General features: G+C 42.0%; 1 protein-coding gene across 1 annotated transcript; it reads left to right on the top strand.

Moving 5' to 3' along the window:
* Positions 1–7,743: 7,743 nt before the first annotated feature.
* LOC311150836 (B-cell lymphoma 6 protein-like) lies at positions 7,744–14,308 on the top strand. The gene is made up of 8 exons (XM_084188383.1): positions 7,744–7,792; positions 10,442–10,613; positions 10,729–10,950; positions 11,126–12,132; positions 12,244–12,411; positions 12,621–12,751; positions 12,881–13,018; positions 13,294–14,308. The coding sequence occupies exons 1-8, from the start codon at positions 7,762–7,764 to the stop codon at positions 13,435–13,437; spliced, it is 2,013 nt and encodes a 670-aa protein (XP_084044509.1). The 5' UTR covers positions 7,744–7,761; the 3' UTR covers positions 13,438–14,308.
* Positions 14,309–16,194: the final 1,886 nt, after the last annotated feature.

Raw genomic sequence — 16,194 nt, forward strand, 5'->3', positions numbered from 1 at the left:
AATAATTGCAGCCTTACCGCAAAAGTGGAAGAGGAAAGTGGAAGGGGGAGAAAGTAAGGAACTTGTCTGTCGGCCTTGCATTAAAGAACATAATTGGTTAAGGAAAACTGTGATAAATAAAAAAGTATATCAGTTTCACTTAAGGACCAAAGGATTGACAGCCGTCCCATATAGATTGCAAAATAGTTGGGAAGAGATCTTTGACGTACCGATCCCATGGCATAGTGTTTATGAACTGACACGCAAAATCTTAAATTATTATATAAAATTCTTGCTACCAATTGAATGTTATTTATATGGGGGATACAATCTTCCCAGCTCTGCAGATTTTGCTGTGAAGAGACAGAATCATTAGATCATTTGTTTTGGTTCTGTCCATTTGTAGCTTGTTTTTGGACACAGGTCCAGGAATGGCTAAAGGATTGCAATATTTACCTGGAACTAACCTTGCAGATAGCTTTACTGGGTGATCTGAAAAGTCATAGTCAATCAATCAATAATATAATAATACTTTTAGCAAAAATGTTTATTTTTAATTCACAATCTGTAGAAGCAATGAGAATAGAAAGGTTCAGAACTTTTGTAAAACATAACAGTACGGTTGAAATATATATGGCAAATAGAAATCCTATATGGATGGTGTTAAGAGATAGATGGGAGGTATTGAATAGAGTTGAAGGATGGGACTAATAACAAATAACAACAAATAATAACAAAGATAGCTAATAATGTAAGCATACTGTGTCCATAATAAGTATATAGGTTGTATGTTGGGAGCTTTTGGGAAAGAGCACAGTTAGAAAGATATGGCATATAGAAGCAAACCGGATGGACATCATGAAAATGATCGGAGAGGTTGAGAGTAAAAGAAGTTCAAAAGCAATAAAAAATAATATAAATAAAAATATATATAATAGAAATATTGTTAAATTAACTCTGTCCATAAGGTGTAGATAGTAAGTATAGACCGGAAGTAGAGGCCTGGGCATTGTTGTTCACTAATTTACTCCAAGTAGGGAAAGGATGGTGGGGTTGAAAAGTAATAAAGGGGAGTATATATATATAAAAATATATTTAAAAAAGAAAATGGGGGATTGGAAGTGATGCAGACAATTACATTGATAGAAGATACAATCTATCTGCAATATTAAGCTGATCCATTCCCCCCCCCAATTTTTTTAAAATAATATTTAAAAAATAATAATAATAAAAAATGACAAAATAAACAATGGAAAAACAAAATAAAAAATATTTCTTCTGAAACTCGTAAGTCTATTCTTGTTCTGAGAACTGAAGGATTTCTCAGAAAAGGGATTTTGAAGAAGGAAGGCTATCACTCCATTTTGCAACGCCATGCCAAACCCTGTGGACAACGCTTGATTGGAGCCAATTTCCTCCTACAACAGGACAATGACCCAAAGCACAGCTCCAAACTATGCAATAACTATTTAGGAAAGAAGCAGTCAGCTGGTATTCTGTCTATAATGGAGTGGCCAGCACAGTCACCAGATCTCAACCCTATTGAGCTGTTGTGGGAGCAGCTTGACCGTATGGTACGTAAGAAGTGCCCATCAAGCCAAACCAACTTGTGGGAGGTGCTTCAGGAAGCATGGGGTGAAATCTCTTCAGATTACCTCAACAAATTGACAACTAGAATGCCAAAGGTCTGCAAGGCTGTAATTGCTGCAAATGGAGGATTCTTTGACGAAAGCAAAGTTTGAAGGACACAATTATTATTTCAAATAAAAATCATTATTTCTAACCTTGTCAATGACTACATTTCCTATTCATTTTGCTATATTTCCTATTCAAACCCATTTCATGTATGTTTTCATGGAAAACAAGGACATTTCTAAGTGGTCCCAAACTTTTGAACAGTAGTGTGAATAGATATGGCATACTTGGGCCATTGTATTGTGTTCTCCAGACCCCCTCAAACATTTTAAGCCATCATTGGGCTGTATGTACTAATTATTTATGGAGATACGGCCATGTGAATCCTGTCCAATATGGCCCCATGGAGCTGGTTGGTGGTCATTTTGGAAAACTATGTATAATCAGCGGTGTAGTGCTGCCAGAGCTTAATGAATTAGTAATCAGTATTCTGCATAACAGCCTGACTATAATAGCACATACTATAAAGTTACTGTAAGACCAAAAACACCATGTCATTTCTTATGAGATTTAAGGATGATTGTGCTGAATGGTAATTTTTTCTTCTCATGATGCGGCCAAAACTAAACAGTGTGCGCCATAGGATAAATGTGCTCTGATGGAAACTATACAGGTAGGCTAGTCTGTAGCTTGTTAATATAATCTGGTCTGAAATCTGCTCAAAGAGTCTTTACTCACATCCCTCAAGAAGATCTAAATGCATATTCTCATGAAACTGAGTGAGATCAAATGGTTCAGGTTGGCATTCAGCTGCAGCTTGGACATTTCACCTGTAAAACTAGAAATTATCATTCACAGTTGACAGTGATAATGGCCTATTTTGAAATGAGGTAGGCCTAATACGGTGCAAATGTAGGATGAGAAATGATGACCTCATTTATTTATTTTGCGCTCCGGCACCTAAAGAAATAGCCGTACACCACTGAGTATAATACATTTTTGTAAAGGCTGAAAGGTCTCATCATAAAAGTATTTCGCTGGACATAGTACATTCCTATGGGATTTTACCTAAAGTGATGTGTACAGGGCAGGTTTCCTGTAATTTTTCTTATAATTTGCAGGAAACAGATAACATTACAAAGAACATTTCAAATGTTCCTTAAGGTATCTTGTATTACTGTACCAAGTTTGATACTTATATCATAAAGTGGAATGATCTCAGGTATATTTGGTTCTTATCCGCTGGACTAAATCTTGTAAAGAGCAATGATTCTGAATCAGCATAAAAGGTTGTCAACTTGTCACAAGCTCAGTAGTAAAGTTGGAGAAATAGCATAGACCTCTCTCTTGAAACACTGTGACCCTGGCCAACAATACATTTGTGATCAAGTCTACTACTGTGTATGTGTATGTAGTGATTAATAATGATTGAACAAGTGATTCTGCATCTGATAGACTGAGTATTGAGTGATTATGAATGGATGCAGTTGTCCTATATTGACTAGAGCCTACAGCCATAATTGAGAGCTGTAGAACAGAACCCAATGCAATCAGCCAAGCATGAGACATTAGCAAAATGTTGTTTTTGTTGATGTTGCCAAATGTTTTGGGTCCTATCTGAAAGTCTCTCTCTCTCTCTCTCTCTCTCTCTCTCTCTCTCTCTCTCTCTCTCTCTCTCTCTCTCTCTCTCTCTCTCTCTCTCTCTCTCTCTCTCTCATACACACACACACACAAAATGTTACTTGATTTAAAGTATACATCGTAGCCTACTAAACAGGGAATTCAAGCAAACCCTATGGGAGAGATAAGTAGGAAAAAGTGTTCCTGTAACTTTTATTATCTGAGACCAAACGTGAACTTAAGGATTTGTGAGCATAAGAGCTCCATTCACAACCATGATGACAAATCACCTGTTGCCAGGCATTTCAAAAGCCATAATCATGAACTAAGTGCCTTACATTATATGAGCATTGAATGGTGAAGGTGCTACATAGGGGAGGAGATAGGGATACATTATTTCTCCAAAGAGAGACATATTGGAAAGGCTGCTTGGGCACTATTGCCCCAGCAGGTCTCAGCAAGGAATGTTTATTTTCTTCTTTTTTGTAGGCTATAAATAGGTAGGCCGAAAATACCCTGCTGACATTTAGGCTTTATTGTGTTTTTGCAAATATATATTTTGTATTTATTTATTTGATTTTCATGTTTCCCCCCAACAGCTCCCTCTGTTGGGATCTTTTGATTGGGCCAATACTGACTTTGTGAATCTATCATTATGCCCACCTGTGTGTAGCCTGTATTATTGCCATAACATTGATTGCCATTGTGTCACGTCTACTCCTGCTCCTCCCCTCCGGCGTGCGACGTCGCCGGAATACTAACCACCGGTCCTAGGATTTATCATTACGCACACCTGGCATCCATCATCACGCGCACCTGCAGATCATTATGATTCACACCTGGACTCCATTACCTTCCTCATTACCTCCCCTTCATCTGTCCCTCCCTTACGTCTAGTCCTCAGTTGGTATTGTTCCTGTGTTTATGCTATATCTCCACTGCAACGCTGTCTCGTTTTATGTTTGTTGTTTTATTAAACGTTTCACCTGCACCTGTTTCTCGACTCTTATGCACACTGAAGGGCTCATACCGCAAATGTTAGTGCGGAAATATAAATATATTCATTTAAGTTTATTCACCCGAGTGCGCTCCTATTTTGTTTTTATTTTCTAGAGATACACTATATATACAAAAGTATGTGAAAACCCTTTCAATTGAGTGGATTCAGCTATTTCAGCCACACCCGTTGCTGACAGGTGTATAAAATTGAGCACACAGCCATGCAATCTAAATAAACAAACATTGGCAGTAGAATGGCCTTACTGAAGAGCTCAGTGACTTTCAAAGTGGCACCGTCATAGGATGCCACCTTTCAAACAAGTCAGTTCGTCAAATTTCTGCCCTGCTAGAGCTGCCCTGGTCAACTGTAAGTGCTGCAATTGTGAAGTGGAAACGTCTAGGAGCAACAATGGCTCAATGAAGTGGTAGGCCACACAAGCTCACAGAACGGGACCACCAAGTGCTGAAGCGCGTAAAAATCATTGCAACACTCACTACCAAGTTCCAAACTGCCTCTGGAAGCAACGTCAGCACAAGAACTGTTCGCCGGGAGCTTCATGAAATGGGTTTCCATGGCCGAGCAGCCGCATACAAGCCTATGATCAGCATGTGCAATGCCAAACGTTGGGTGGAGTGGTGGATTCTGGAGCAGTGGAAACGCATTCTCTGGAGTGATGAATCACGCTTCACCATCTGGCAGTCCGACGGACAAATCTGGGTTTGGCGGATGCCATGAGAACGCTGCCTGTCCTCGGTTGCAACACTCACTACCGAGTTCCAAACTGCCTCTGGAAGCAACGTCAGCACAATAACTGTTCGTCGGGAGCTTTATGAAATGGGTTTCCATGGCCGAGCAGCCGCACACAAGCCTAAGATCACCATGCGCAATGCCAAGCATCGGCTGGAGTGGTGTAAAGCTTGCCGCCATTGGACTCTGGAGCGCGTTTTCTGGAGTGATGAATCACGCTTCACGTCTAGGAGCAACAATGGCTCAAGGAAGTGGTAGGCCACACAAGCTCACAGAACGGGACCACCGAGTGCTGAAGCGCGTAAAAATTATTGCAACACTCACTACCAAGTTCCAAACTGCCTCTGGAAGCAACGTCAGCACAAGAACTGTTCGCCGGGAGCTTCATGAAATGGGTTTCCATGGCCGAGCAGACGCACACAAGCCTAAGATCACCATGCGCAATGCCAAGCATCGGCTGGAGTGGTGGACTCTGGAGCAGTGGAAATGCGTTCTCTGGAGTGATGAATCACGCTTCACCATCTGGCAGTCCGACAGACGAATCTGGGTTTGGCAGATGCCAGGAGAACGCTACCTGCCCGAATGCATATTGCCAACTGTAAAGTTTGGTGGAGGAGGAATAATGGTCTGGGGCTGTTTTTGTAGAAATCTTAACACTACAGCATACTATGACATTCTAGACGATTCTGTGCTTCCAACTTTGTGGCAACAGTTTGGGGAAGGCCCTTTCCTGTTTCAGCATGACAAAGCCCCTGTGCACAAAGTGAGGTCCATACAGAAATGGTTTGTCGAGATTAGTGTGGAATAACTTGACTGGCCTGCACAGAGTCCTGACCTCAACCCTATCGAACACCTTGAGGATGAATTGGAACGCCGACTGTGAGCCAGGCCTAATCGCCCAACATCAGTGCCCGACCTCACTAATGCTCTTGTGGCTGAATGAAAGCAAGTCCCTGCAGCAATGTTCCAACATCTAGTGGAAAGCCTTCCCAGAAGAGTGGAGGCTGTTATAGCAGCAAAGGGGGGACCAACTCCATATTAATGCCCATGATTTTGGAATGAGATGTTCGACCAGCAGGTGTCCACATACTTTTGGTCATGTAGTGTAAGTAGGCCTAAGGTTTTGTTTAGCCTACATTTTGCCTGGCACCTGCACTTCATAGGTCAGGCTACTTAAAGCGGCAATCAGCAGTTGAAACAATAACAAAAGCCCACCACTGTTTCGGTAAAAAGCTGGTGGATGGGGCAGGAGAAATGTAACCACTCTCAAATTCATAGACAGAGCTATGTATGAAAGGACTGACCATCCATTTGTTTACATTTACTTAGTTTACAAACATTGGAGTGAATCAAGCCTATTTTGGGGTTCTGATGGGGTACGACAGTTGAACTAACCCAGGGGTGTCAAACTCATTCCATGGAGGGCCTAGTGTCTGCAGGTTTTTGGTTTTTCCTTTCAATTAAGACCTAGACAACCAGGTGTGGGGAGTTCCTTACTAATTAGTGACCTTAATTCATCAATCAAGGACAAGGGAGGAGTGAAAACCCGCAGCCACTAGGCCCTCCGTGGAATGAGTTTGACACATGTGAACTAACCTCATTAGGCATTTATAAGTTATATTCTTCAAGAATCAATGGGTTCATATCATTAATTTCAAGTCCAAAAAATGGATTTAGCAACTGCAGATTGCCCCTTTAAGTTACATAGATTGAATAGCCTAAACACCTAATGTTGTGGCTCAAGCAGCCTACTGGTCGGGCAGTATGCTATCCTTTAAAGGAATGATCTCATCTTCGTGTCCCAATCTCTTTATTGACTGCGGGTGCAAGGGGATATTGTAAACGAGTCATGTAAAAGTAACAGTAGGCTAAATAAAAAAGGATTCAAGTGTAACATGTTTATTACAAATTATTACAATGTAATAAATAGATCAATCATACAGAGCGGTTCCGCATGATGCCAAGCCTATAGCCATTTAGGGCATAAACATTGCTGCCTTTGTAGCACTTGCGCAAGAGTTTTATGTAGGTGGAGATTTCTGTACATATTTTTGCCTATGCTTACTATTAAATTACTACTACCGCAGAGTCGAATCGCCTACGACTACAACGTTGGCCATTGTGGTGCTATAGGCTACTTTTCCCTAAAACTAGCGTGCGTTTCCATCAAATATTATAATTGTTTTGCCCCCACAATGCCAAAATGAATGTAATCACTCCTACTTCCACACAACAGTGCACGGAAAAAAGGTTACAATCCAAAGTGGATAGCTGAAATTGAAGAAGTCTCCAAAACGTAGTCTGAACATGTTTGGCAACATACAGTATTGATGGTAGGGTTGAGCATAATTATTATTTTGTTTAAGCAGCTAATGATAAGCAAGCCACCTATCGCCTGATTTATGGATCAAATCTCTCCACGAAAGACCATGCTCGTGTCCACCCTCGTGAATGAGCTCATATTCTTCGAGGTCTGTATGGAATGGTCAGGTGACCTTGTATTTGGACAGTTCCACTAAAGAGGGAGAATAGAGCAAGAATAAAATAGTTGTCACAGTTAAAATCCATATAACCGTTAATTTTTTTAACTTACTCGATAGTAAATCTTCTCTAATTTATGGCCTAAATAGAATATCCAAATATATTTCCTGTAATGACAATAAAAAGACACACAGAACACCATGTACCCTCCCCACTGGTTTAGAAATGGTATGGTCCTCTGGTAGAATTCCGAGAATTAAGCCCTTGAGTTTCTTAGAACTGTATTCTCAGAACTGGTGATGCACGAAGTTTCCAGGAAAGTTTTACAAGGTGAATTTTTTTCTCTCATTATTTTACAGTATTATGCTAGAAGTTGCTTGTAGTGGTAGACATTCGTTGTGGCTCATTGGCCTCTATTGATAAACTTTAAATACTTTAACATTCTTTCGATTGTGTATGTTTTCTTTAGTTTTGTGAACAGTAGGGTTTCTTAGACTGCAGTTGCTAGACTTCTTGCTGAAGATTTTACTTGATTCATGGTCAAGTAGTCTAGTATCTCCTCTGCTTGCGAGAGATTCACTCAGAAATTCGTGGTTCATTCTTTCATTGGGAAACTATTATTTAAAAAAATATTGCCAAGTTATGCTCTCACTTTTTTATCATGTTGGTTTATCAAATATCGAGATATTATCGAGAGATTATATATTAGGCCGAATGTGCAGTTGCTTTATAGCCTTTCCTACTGTACAGAAATGTTACTTTTGGGTGTATATAGTCAGAATGTTTTTGATTGATCAAAGTAATTTTTCCTGGATAGTATGAATTTTATATTCTCAAAAGGATGCATCTTTAATAGTCGTTAAATATCAGTAAACTAAGAGCAAGAACATTCGCGCAACAGTGAGCCTGTCTGGTTGTTAGATCACTGCGTACTAGTTTTGAGCTTTGAGCACTGTTCTTTTCTCTCTCTGATGGTGGTTTCACTTCGCTGGTAGACTTCCACTGATGATCTGTCGAATGCTTTTTCGATCAATGCTGAGACTAAACAAAAAACAAAGACCATTTTGATGTAGGCCTACACTCTTGATTTGTTTTAATGGACTGTTATTATCAATAACTGCCTACTCATTTTGTACTAAATTTACAGGCTCCACTCGTTTGTACTACATTTACAGGGGGAGCCTCTGCAATGTGTAGTCCTATGTGTACATGCATTTGAAACTCCTAAAATCCCACGACCTATTATACGCATTGCCATATTTCAATTTTCTAGTTTTTTTTCTCCAAGTTAAAATAAATTGGGTATAACCAGTGTTAAATGTCATAGGTTAAACAAGCTGGCTTTCCACGTATAGGCCTATCGAAGAACAGGAAACGTATTTAGAAGCAACCTAATCTGTGCGCACCCAAGACGGAATGTACTAAATGCGAGACATGTTCCAAGCATGAAGAGAGCGTGAGCCGTCCGCATTCATGTGCTTGGCTATAGGTCAAAAGCAAATAGGAAACAGGTTTTCAATGTTTTTAAAGTGTTATTAAAGTGTTTCTAAGGAATGTATAGTGAAATATTTGCAGTAAAATAAAGTTAATAATTTCTAAATGTAAAAATATTATATTTGTAAGTTTATTGTAAGTGTTAATAATGTCTATGGTAGGTCTAATAGCAATATGTAATCCAATATTTAGGTACCAACAAATGCCCTAACTTGTTTACTGTAGCCTGTATAAAGTCTACTTTCCCACAACAATCATGACTTGTCACTATTTTTATGTCATGAACATGAATCCAATGCCTCAGAGTAGCTATAGTTGACATGGTGTGTAAGATCTGTAGCCTCCCTCAGAGACGTGGTCCCATTTCCGTCAATGCTTTTTACTTTGTTGGACATTGAAATGGCGCCACCTATTGGGATATTTTTGAGACACACATCAAGTTCAATGGTAATAGGATTATGATGCTACAGTATGTCCTCATATACTGTACACTATATATGCAAAAGTATGTGGACACCCATTCAAATTAGTGCATTTGGCTATTTCAGCCACTCCCGTTGCTGACAGATGTATAAAATCGAGCACACAGCTATGCAATCTCTATAGACAAACATTGGCAGTAGAATGGCCTTACTGAAGAGCTCAGTGACTTTCAACGTGGCACCGTAATAGGATGCCACCTTTCCAACAATTCAGTTTGTCAAATTTCTCACCTGCTAGAGCTGCCCCGGTCAACTGTAAGTGCTGTTATTGTGAAGTGGAAACGTCTAGGAGCAACAACGGCTCAGCCGTGAAGTGGTAGGCCACACAAGCTCACAGAAAGGGACCGCCGAGTGCTAAAGAGCGTAGCACTTGGGAGCTTCATGAAATGGGTTTCCATGGCCGAGCAGGCGCACACAAGCCTAAGATCACCATGCGCAATGCCAAGCATCGGCTGGAGTGGTGGACTCTGGAGCAATGGAAATGCGTTATCTGGAGTGATGAATCACGCTTCACCATCTGGCAGTCCGACAGATTAATCTGGTTTTGGCGGATGCCAGGAGAATGCTGCCTGCCCCAGTGCATAGTGCCAACTGTAAAGTTTGGTGGAGGAGGAATAATGGTCTGGGGCTGTTTTTATAGTTCAGGCTAGGCCCCTTAGTTCCAGTGAAGGGAAATCTTAACGCTACAGCATACAATGACATTCTAGATGATTCTGTGCTTCCAACTGTGTGGCAAAACATCTAGTGGAAAGCCTTCCCAGAAGAGTAGAGGCTGGTATAGCAGCAAAGGGGGGACCAACTTCATATTAATGCCCATGATTTTGGAATGAGATATTCGACGAGCAGGTGTCCACATCCTTTTGGTCATGTAGTGTATAACATATGACACATTTCTGACTAGAGCAGCTTTGCTTACTTTATGTTAATGTTCATCGGCAACGCTCACAATCTGAGTTTGGCTGATTGTCCTTTTTTAATACAGCATTTTTCCATGTTTCTCCAGATTCTGACATCATGGCCTCATTGGCAAATGGCTGCATTCAATTCACCCGCCATGCTGGTGATGTACTGCTCAACTTCAACCGACTCCGCAGTAGAAATATCCTGACGGATGTCACTATCCAGATTGACGGTCAGCGCTTCTGCGCTCACAGGACGGTCCTCGTAGCCTGCAGGTACGTTCAAGACCAACTACCTGTTTTTAGGCCAATCGTCCTTCTTGTGCTATGCGATTGCCATTGTGAGAGAAAAAGGCATAAACTTAATGTGATTTTCCATTTCTGTTTATAGTGGGCTCTTTTACTCCATATTTACCGACCCCCTGAAGAGTAACCTGAGTGCCATCAGCCTGGACCCCAAGGTGGACCCTGATGGTTTTGCCATCCTGCTGGACTTCATGTACACCTCCACCCTGACCCTGAAGGACAGCTTGGTTCTGGTTACCATGAACACAGCCTCGTACCTCCAGATGGAACATGTGGTGGATACCTGCCGCAGATTCATCAAGTCCAGGTACGACAAAAATGACATCATTGTTAATCCATTTATACTTGGTAGCCTACTAGTGCCTGGAACTTTTCCTGGTCAGGTCAGTGAATATTCCAGGCCCTATTTTTTACTTTTTCACATCTGAATAGTATCCGTTTGGAACTAAATAAGTGTTTTTCCTTATTTCCTGGCACTTCAGAGAGCAGTCTGTGAGTCTGCAGAGAGATGAGGTTATGGCCACCCCAATGCGTCTCTCTCAGGACCTCCCTGCTTTCAGGGCTCTGGATGGGTTGGCGACCAGCCCCAGCCACACATCCATATCTCCTCTCAGAGACAGGAGGAGCTACGGCCCCAGTGTGTTCACTGGTATCAATGCTTCGGGTAGCTCCCACCACGTCCACGGAAAACACGTCCCAATGCCCATCAGAAAGCTGCCAGACGGCCTCAATTTCAGTGACCTTCCCAAAGGGGATGCCATTTCTCAGAAACTCTGCTCTCCCGCAAATCGCACAGAGGCCACCACCATCATCCACCACCCTCTTTCATCCCACTCCTCATCCTCCTCCATTATGATCCTCCGCCCTCTCCCCTGCTACAGCCGCCAGTCGGGGTCCTTCATGGGCCTCCAGGGACCTGAACACAGAGGGGCCTCCCCCATGGAGGAGGACAGCATCCAGCCCCCCCAGGCAGACTCCCTCAGCCTGTCCCCAGGCTGCAGCAAAGGGGTGATCTGCAGCCCGCAGAGCCCCCTCCGCTCTGACTGCCAGCCCAACTCCCCCACCGAGTCCAGCGGCTGCAGCAGGAATGCAGCCCTGACCCAGCCCTCTGGCTGCTCCCAGGAGTCCAAGGCCCGCAACTGGAAGAAGTACAAGTTCATCGTGATGAACCAGACCTCCAGGGAGAAGGAGGAGGACGAGGCCCAGGGAGTGAGCGTTGAGGCTGGGAACTGCTCCCCTCCTCAGGGCTCCTATGAGACTAGTGGATCAGAGGGACCGATAAAGGACATGCAGGCTGCAGAGATGGTCAACGTGCATGGAGAAGAGATCCTTGTCCCACAGGCCAGCCATCACAACATTAGCCAACTGAGATGCTCCTCGTGTGGTACAGACGCCCCTCAGCACCAGAAGGTGTGTCCCTGCTCCCCTGGCACCTACAGCAGGGAGGACACCAATGAGCTGCACACTGAGTACTCTGACTCAAGCGGTGGTGAGTAGTGTACTTAAATGAATGAGGACACTGCAATAAACGTTGGCACAGTATAGTTACATTCATGCTGTTACACTTTTCATTGACTAAATCTCAATGTTTCTGTTGTAGAGAATGGTTCCAACTTCTGCAACTTCTGTGACTCAAAGTTTGCGGAAGCGGACTCCCTGAAAGGCCACATGCTCCAGGTCCATGCTGACAAGCCATACAAGTGTGACCGATGCCAGGCTGCCTTCCGTTACAAAGGGAACCTCGCCAGCCACAAGACTGTCCACACCGGTAATATTTATGTTACATCTTAAAGGAAAAATTCACCCATTTTGAATGTTATATCGTATTTGTGCATCTCTGAGCGATGTTCCAGGATTCACCTGGTCAGTATGTCATGGAAAGGGCAGGTGTTCCTAATGTGTTGTATACTCAGAGTACATACAAGGTCCTGGATGGTATCAGTGTTTCATGGTTTATTTATACCTCTTGCAATCCAGGAGAGAAACCGTACCGCTGTAACATCTGCGGTGCTCAGTTCAACCGGCCGGCCAACCTCAAGACCCACACCCGAATCCACTCGGGAGAAAAGCCATACAAGTGTGAGACGTGTGGCTCTCGCTTCATACAGGTGAGGAAACAGCTAGGAACTGTGATTCACTCATGAAGGACAGCAATGTCCCAAACTGTATATGTTATTGTATATTTACTTGAATTTATCTCCTACAAATCTAAAGTATCTTATGTATTTTCTTCCTAGGTCGCGCACCTCCGCGCCCACGTGCTGATACATACGGGGGAGAAGCCGTATCCCTGTGAGATCTGTGGGACACACTTCCGCCATCTTCAGACCCTCAAGAGCCACTTACGCATCCACACAGGAGAAAAGCCCTACCATGTAAACACCTTGTCTTTCCATTCAGTTGACCCAGTGTGTATCGGCTAAATCGGGACTGGTCCACTTCTTCAATAATCCCTTCCTGGCTTCCTGTGGCTGCCTATCAATAGCCTAAACCGAGTATCGCTATATACAACCCAGTGCCTCAGCTTAAATTAAATCAGCTATAGCCTCTGTCCTCCTGCTAACCCTTCATTGAATGTATGAATGAATTCATTTAGAGGCAGTTTCATTAAATTAGTGACACATTGCATTCCGTTCTTTTTCTTCCTTAGTGCGAAAAATGTGACCTCCACTTTCGCCACAAGAGCCAGTTGAGGCTGCATCTCCGGCAGAAGCACGGCGCAGTCACCAACACCAAGGCTCAGTACTGCCGGGCGAACACGGACATGCTCGTTGGCTTGTCCAAGGCCTGCTGAATGGACACTGGGAAGATGGAGTTTGATTGGCTGACAACCGTCTTACGTTGTCGTAGTAACACATCATAGCGTCTTAGTAACACACTGTCAGAGATTGTTGTGTTTGTTGGCACATGGCAGATGGGTTGAATATAGAACCATATTTTATAATTCATAGACATTTTACTTTATGTTTGTATATAAGTCAGGTACGTATTGATGATGCAATGTACATTTAGAAAATTTTAGTTTTGGAATATAACTTATTATATCGGGTAATACTTTTTTCCTGAATGTTTTCAGTTGAAGGACGGTGTTCTTTTAGAAGACACTCAAAACTGTTCTTGAAATCCTTAATCATATTGAGAAACACTGTTACATTGGTACAGTTCTATTATAGATAAAGTATATGAGGGCATGTTCAGCTGGAGATAAGCTAATGTATTATCCAGTTTGTAGTTTCTTATATCTTGTATATTGTGAATATATAATGTAATATCTATCCAGATTGCCCTCTGCTGGCAGAGTATATGTCTGTAAGTACTAAGGTACATCAGCTTTGTCTTTCTATCTTTCTACCTAGTGAAAGTTTGTCATTGCATCTGTCATTTGGTCAAAATAATATATTATCCGACACGGGTACATACACAATGTATTCAAGGTGCCTTACACTAAGTTGTCAGATTTTTTGTCCATTCAGTTCATTACCGCAAAGTCCTACGTCAGCACTTTCTACTGTATTTGTTTTGTACGCTTTTTGTCTCAAGCCCACAATCTGTAAATACACCAGCTCTCAAGCTACAAGTCCTCAGGAACGTTATCAACATTTGTCTTTGTAAACTGCAGAGCTTTATGTGAAATATAAATAAAGGAATTTCTTATGAAAACATAAGTGTATCTTTTGGTATAATTTGTCAATGTGACAATGCAAATAAGAATGTCTCGAAATATCACATCCTAACATGAACTGTGATATGGATTGATATGTAATAAACTTGATAGTGTGTGCGGGGAGACGCAGACATGCATTAACCTGGGGGAAGTGAAACGGGTTAACCATGTATGTTTACAGTGCCTTGCAAAAGTATTCATCCCCCTTGGCGTTTTTCCTATTTTGTTGCATTACAACCTGTAATTTAAATGGATTTTTATTTGGATTTCATATAATGGACATACACAAAATAGTCCAAATTGGTGAAGTGAAATGAAAAAAATAACTTGTTTCAAGAAATTCTGAAAAATAAATAACGGAAAAGTGGTGCGTACATTTGTATTCACCCCCTTTGCTACGAAGCCCCTAAATAAGATCTGGTGCAACCAATTACCTTCAGAAGTCACATAATTAGTTAAATAAAGTCCACCTGTGTGCAATCTAAGTGTCACATGATCTGTCACATGATATCAGTATATATACACCTGTTCTGAAAGGCCCCAGAGTCTGCACCATCAAGCAAGTGGCACCATGAAGACCAAGGAGCTCTCCAAACAGGTCAGGGACAAAGTTGTGGAGAAGTACAGATCAGGGTTGGGTTATAAAAAAATATCAGAAACTTTGAACATCCCACGGAGCACGATTAAATCCATTATTAAAAAATTGAAAGAATATGGCACCACAACAAACCTACCAAGAGAGGGCCGCCCACCAAATCTCATGGACCAGGCTAGGAGGGCATTAATCAGAGAGGCAACAAAGAGACCAAAGATAACCCTGAAGGAGCTGAAAAGCTCCACAGCGGAGATTGGAGTATCTGTCCATAGGACCACTTTAAGCCGTACACTCCACAGAGCTGGGCTTTATGGAAGAGTGGCCAGAAAAAAGCCATTGCTTAAAGAAAAAAATAAGAAAACACGTTTGGTGATCGCCAAAAGGCAGGTGGAAGACTCCCCAATCATATGGAAGAAGGTACTCTGGTCAGATGAGACTAGAATTGAGCTTTTTGGCCATCAAGGAAAACGCTATGTCTGGCGCAAACCCAACACCTCTCATCACCCGAGAACACCATCTCCACAGTGAGGCATGGTGGTGGCAACATCATGCTGTGGGGATATTTTTCATCGGCAGGGACTAGGAAACTGGTCAGAATTGAAGGAATGATGGATGGCGCTAAATACAGGGAAATTCTTGAGGGAAACCTGTTTCAGTCTTCCAGAGATTTGAGACTGGGACGGAGGTTCACCTTCCAGCAGGACAATGACCCTAAGCATACTGCTAAAGCAACACTCGAGTGGTTTAAGGGGAAATATTTAAATGTCTTGGAATGGCCTAGTCAAAGCCCAGACCTCAATCCAATTGAGAATCTGTGGTATGACTTAAAGATTGCTGTACACCAGCGGAACCCATCCAACTTCAAGGAGCTGGAGCAGTTTTGTCTTGAAGAATGGGCAAAAATCCCAGTGGCTAGATGTGCCAAGCTTATAGAGACATACCCCAAGAGACTTGCGCTGTAATTGCTGCAAAAGTTGGCTCTACAAAGTATTGACTTTGGGGGGGGTGAATAATTATGCACGCTCAAGTTTTCTGTTTTTTTTGTCTTATTTCTTAATTGTTTCACAATAAAACATATTTTGCATCTTCAAAGTGGTAGGCATGTTGTGTAAATCAAATGATACAAACCCCCAAAAAAATCAATTTTAAATACAGGTTGTAAGGCAACAAAATAGAAAAAATGCCAAGAGGGGTGAATACTTTCCAAGCCACTGTAAGAACCATATTTAATTAAGTTGTTTTCTATAATGACCTGTTGTAACTAAGTACTGATGTTCCTACCTTTGACCTGT

The sequence above is a fragment of the Coregonus lavaretus genome, assembly GCF_964263955.1.
Source record: "Coregonus lavaretus genome assembly, chromosome: 23".
Taxonomy (NCBI): domain Eukaryota; kingdom Metazoa; phylum Chordata; class Actinopteri; order Salmoniformes; family Salmonidae; genus Coregonus; species Coregonus lavaretus.

Coding starts and splice junctions, on each gene's coding strand:
- LOC311150836 (XM_084188383.1), top strand. CDS start 7,762: ATGCACGAAGTTTCCAGGAAAGTTTTACAAG. Junction 7,793..10,441: donor TTCCAGGAAAGTTTTACAAG/GTGAATTTTTTT, acceptor ATGTTTCTCCAG/ATTCTGACATCATGGCCTCA. Junction 12,752..12,880: donor GTGGCTCTCGCTTCATACAG/GTGAGGAAACAG, acceptor TTTTCTTCCTAG/GTCGCGCACCTCCGCGCCCA.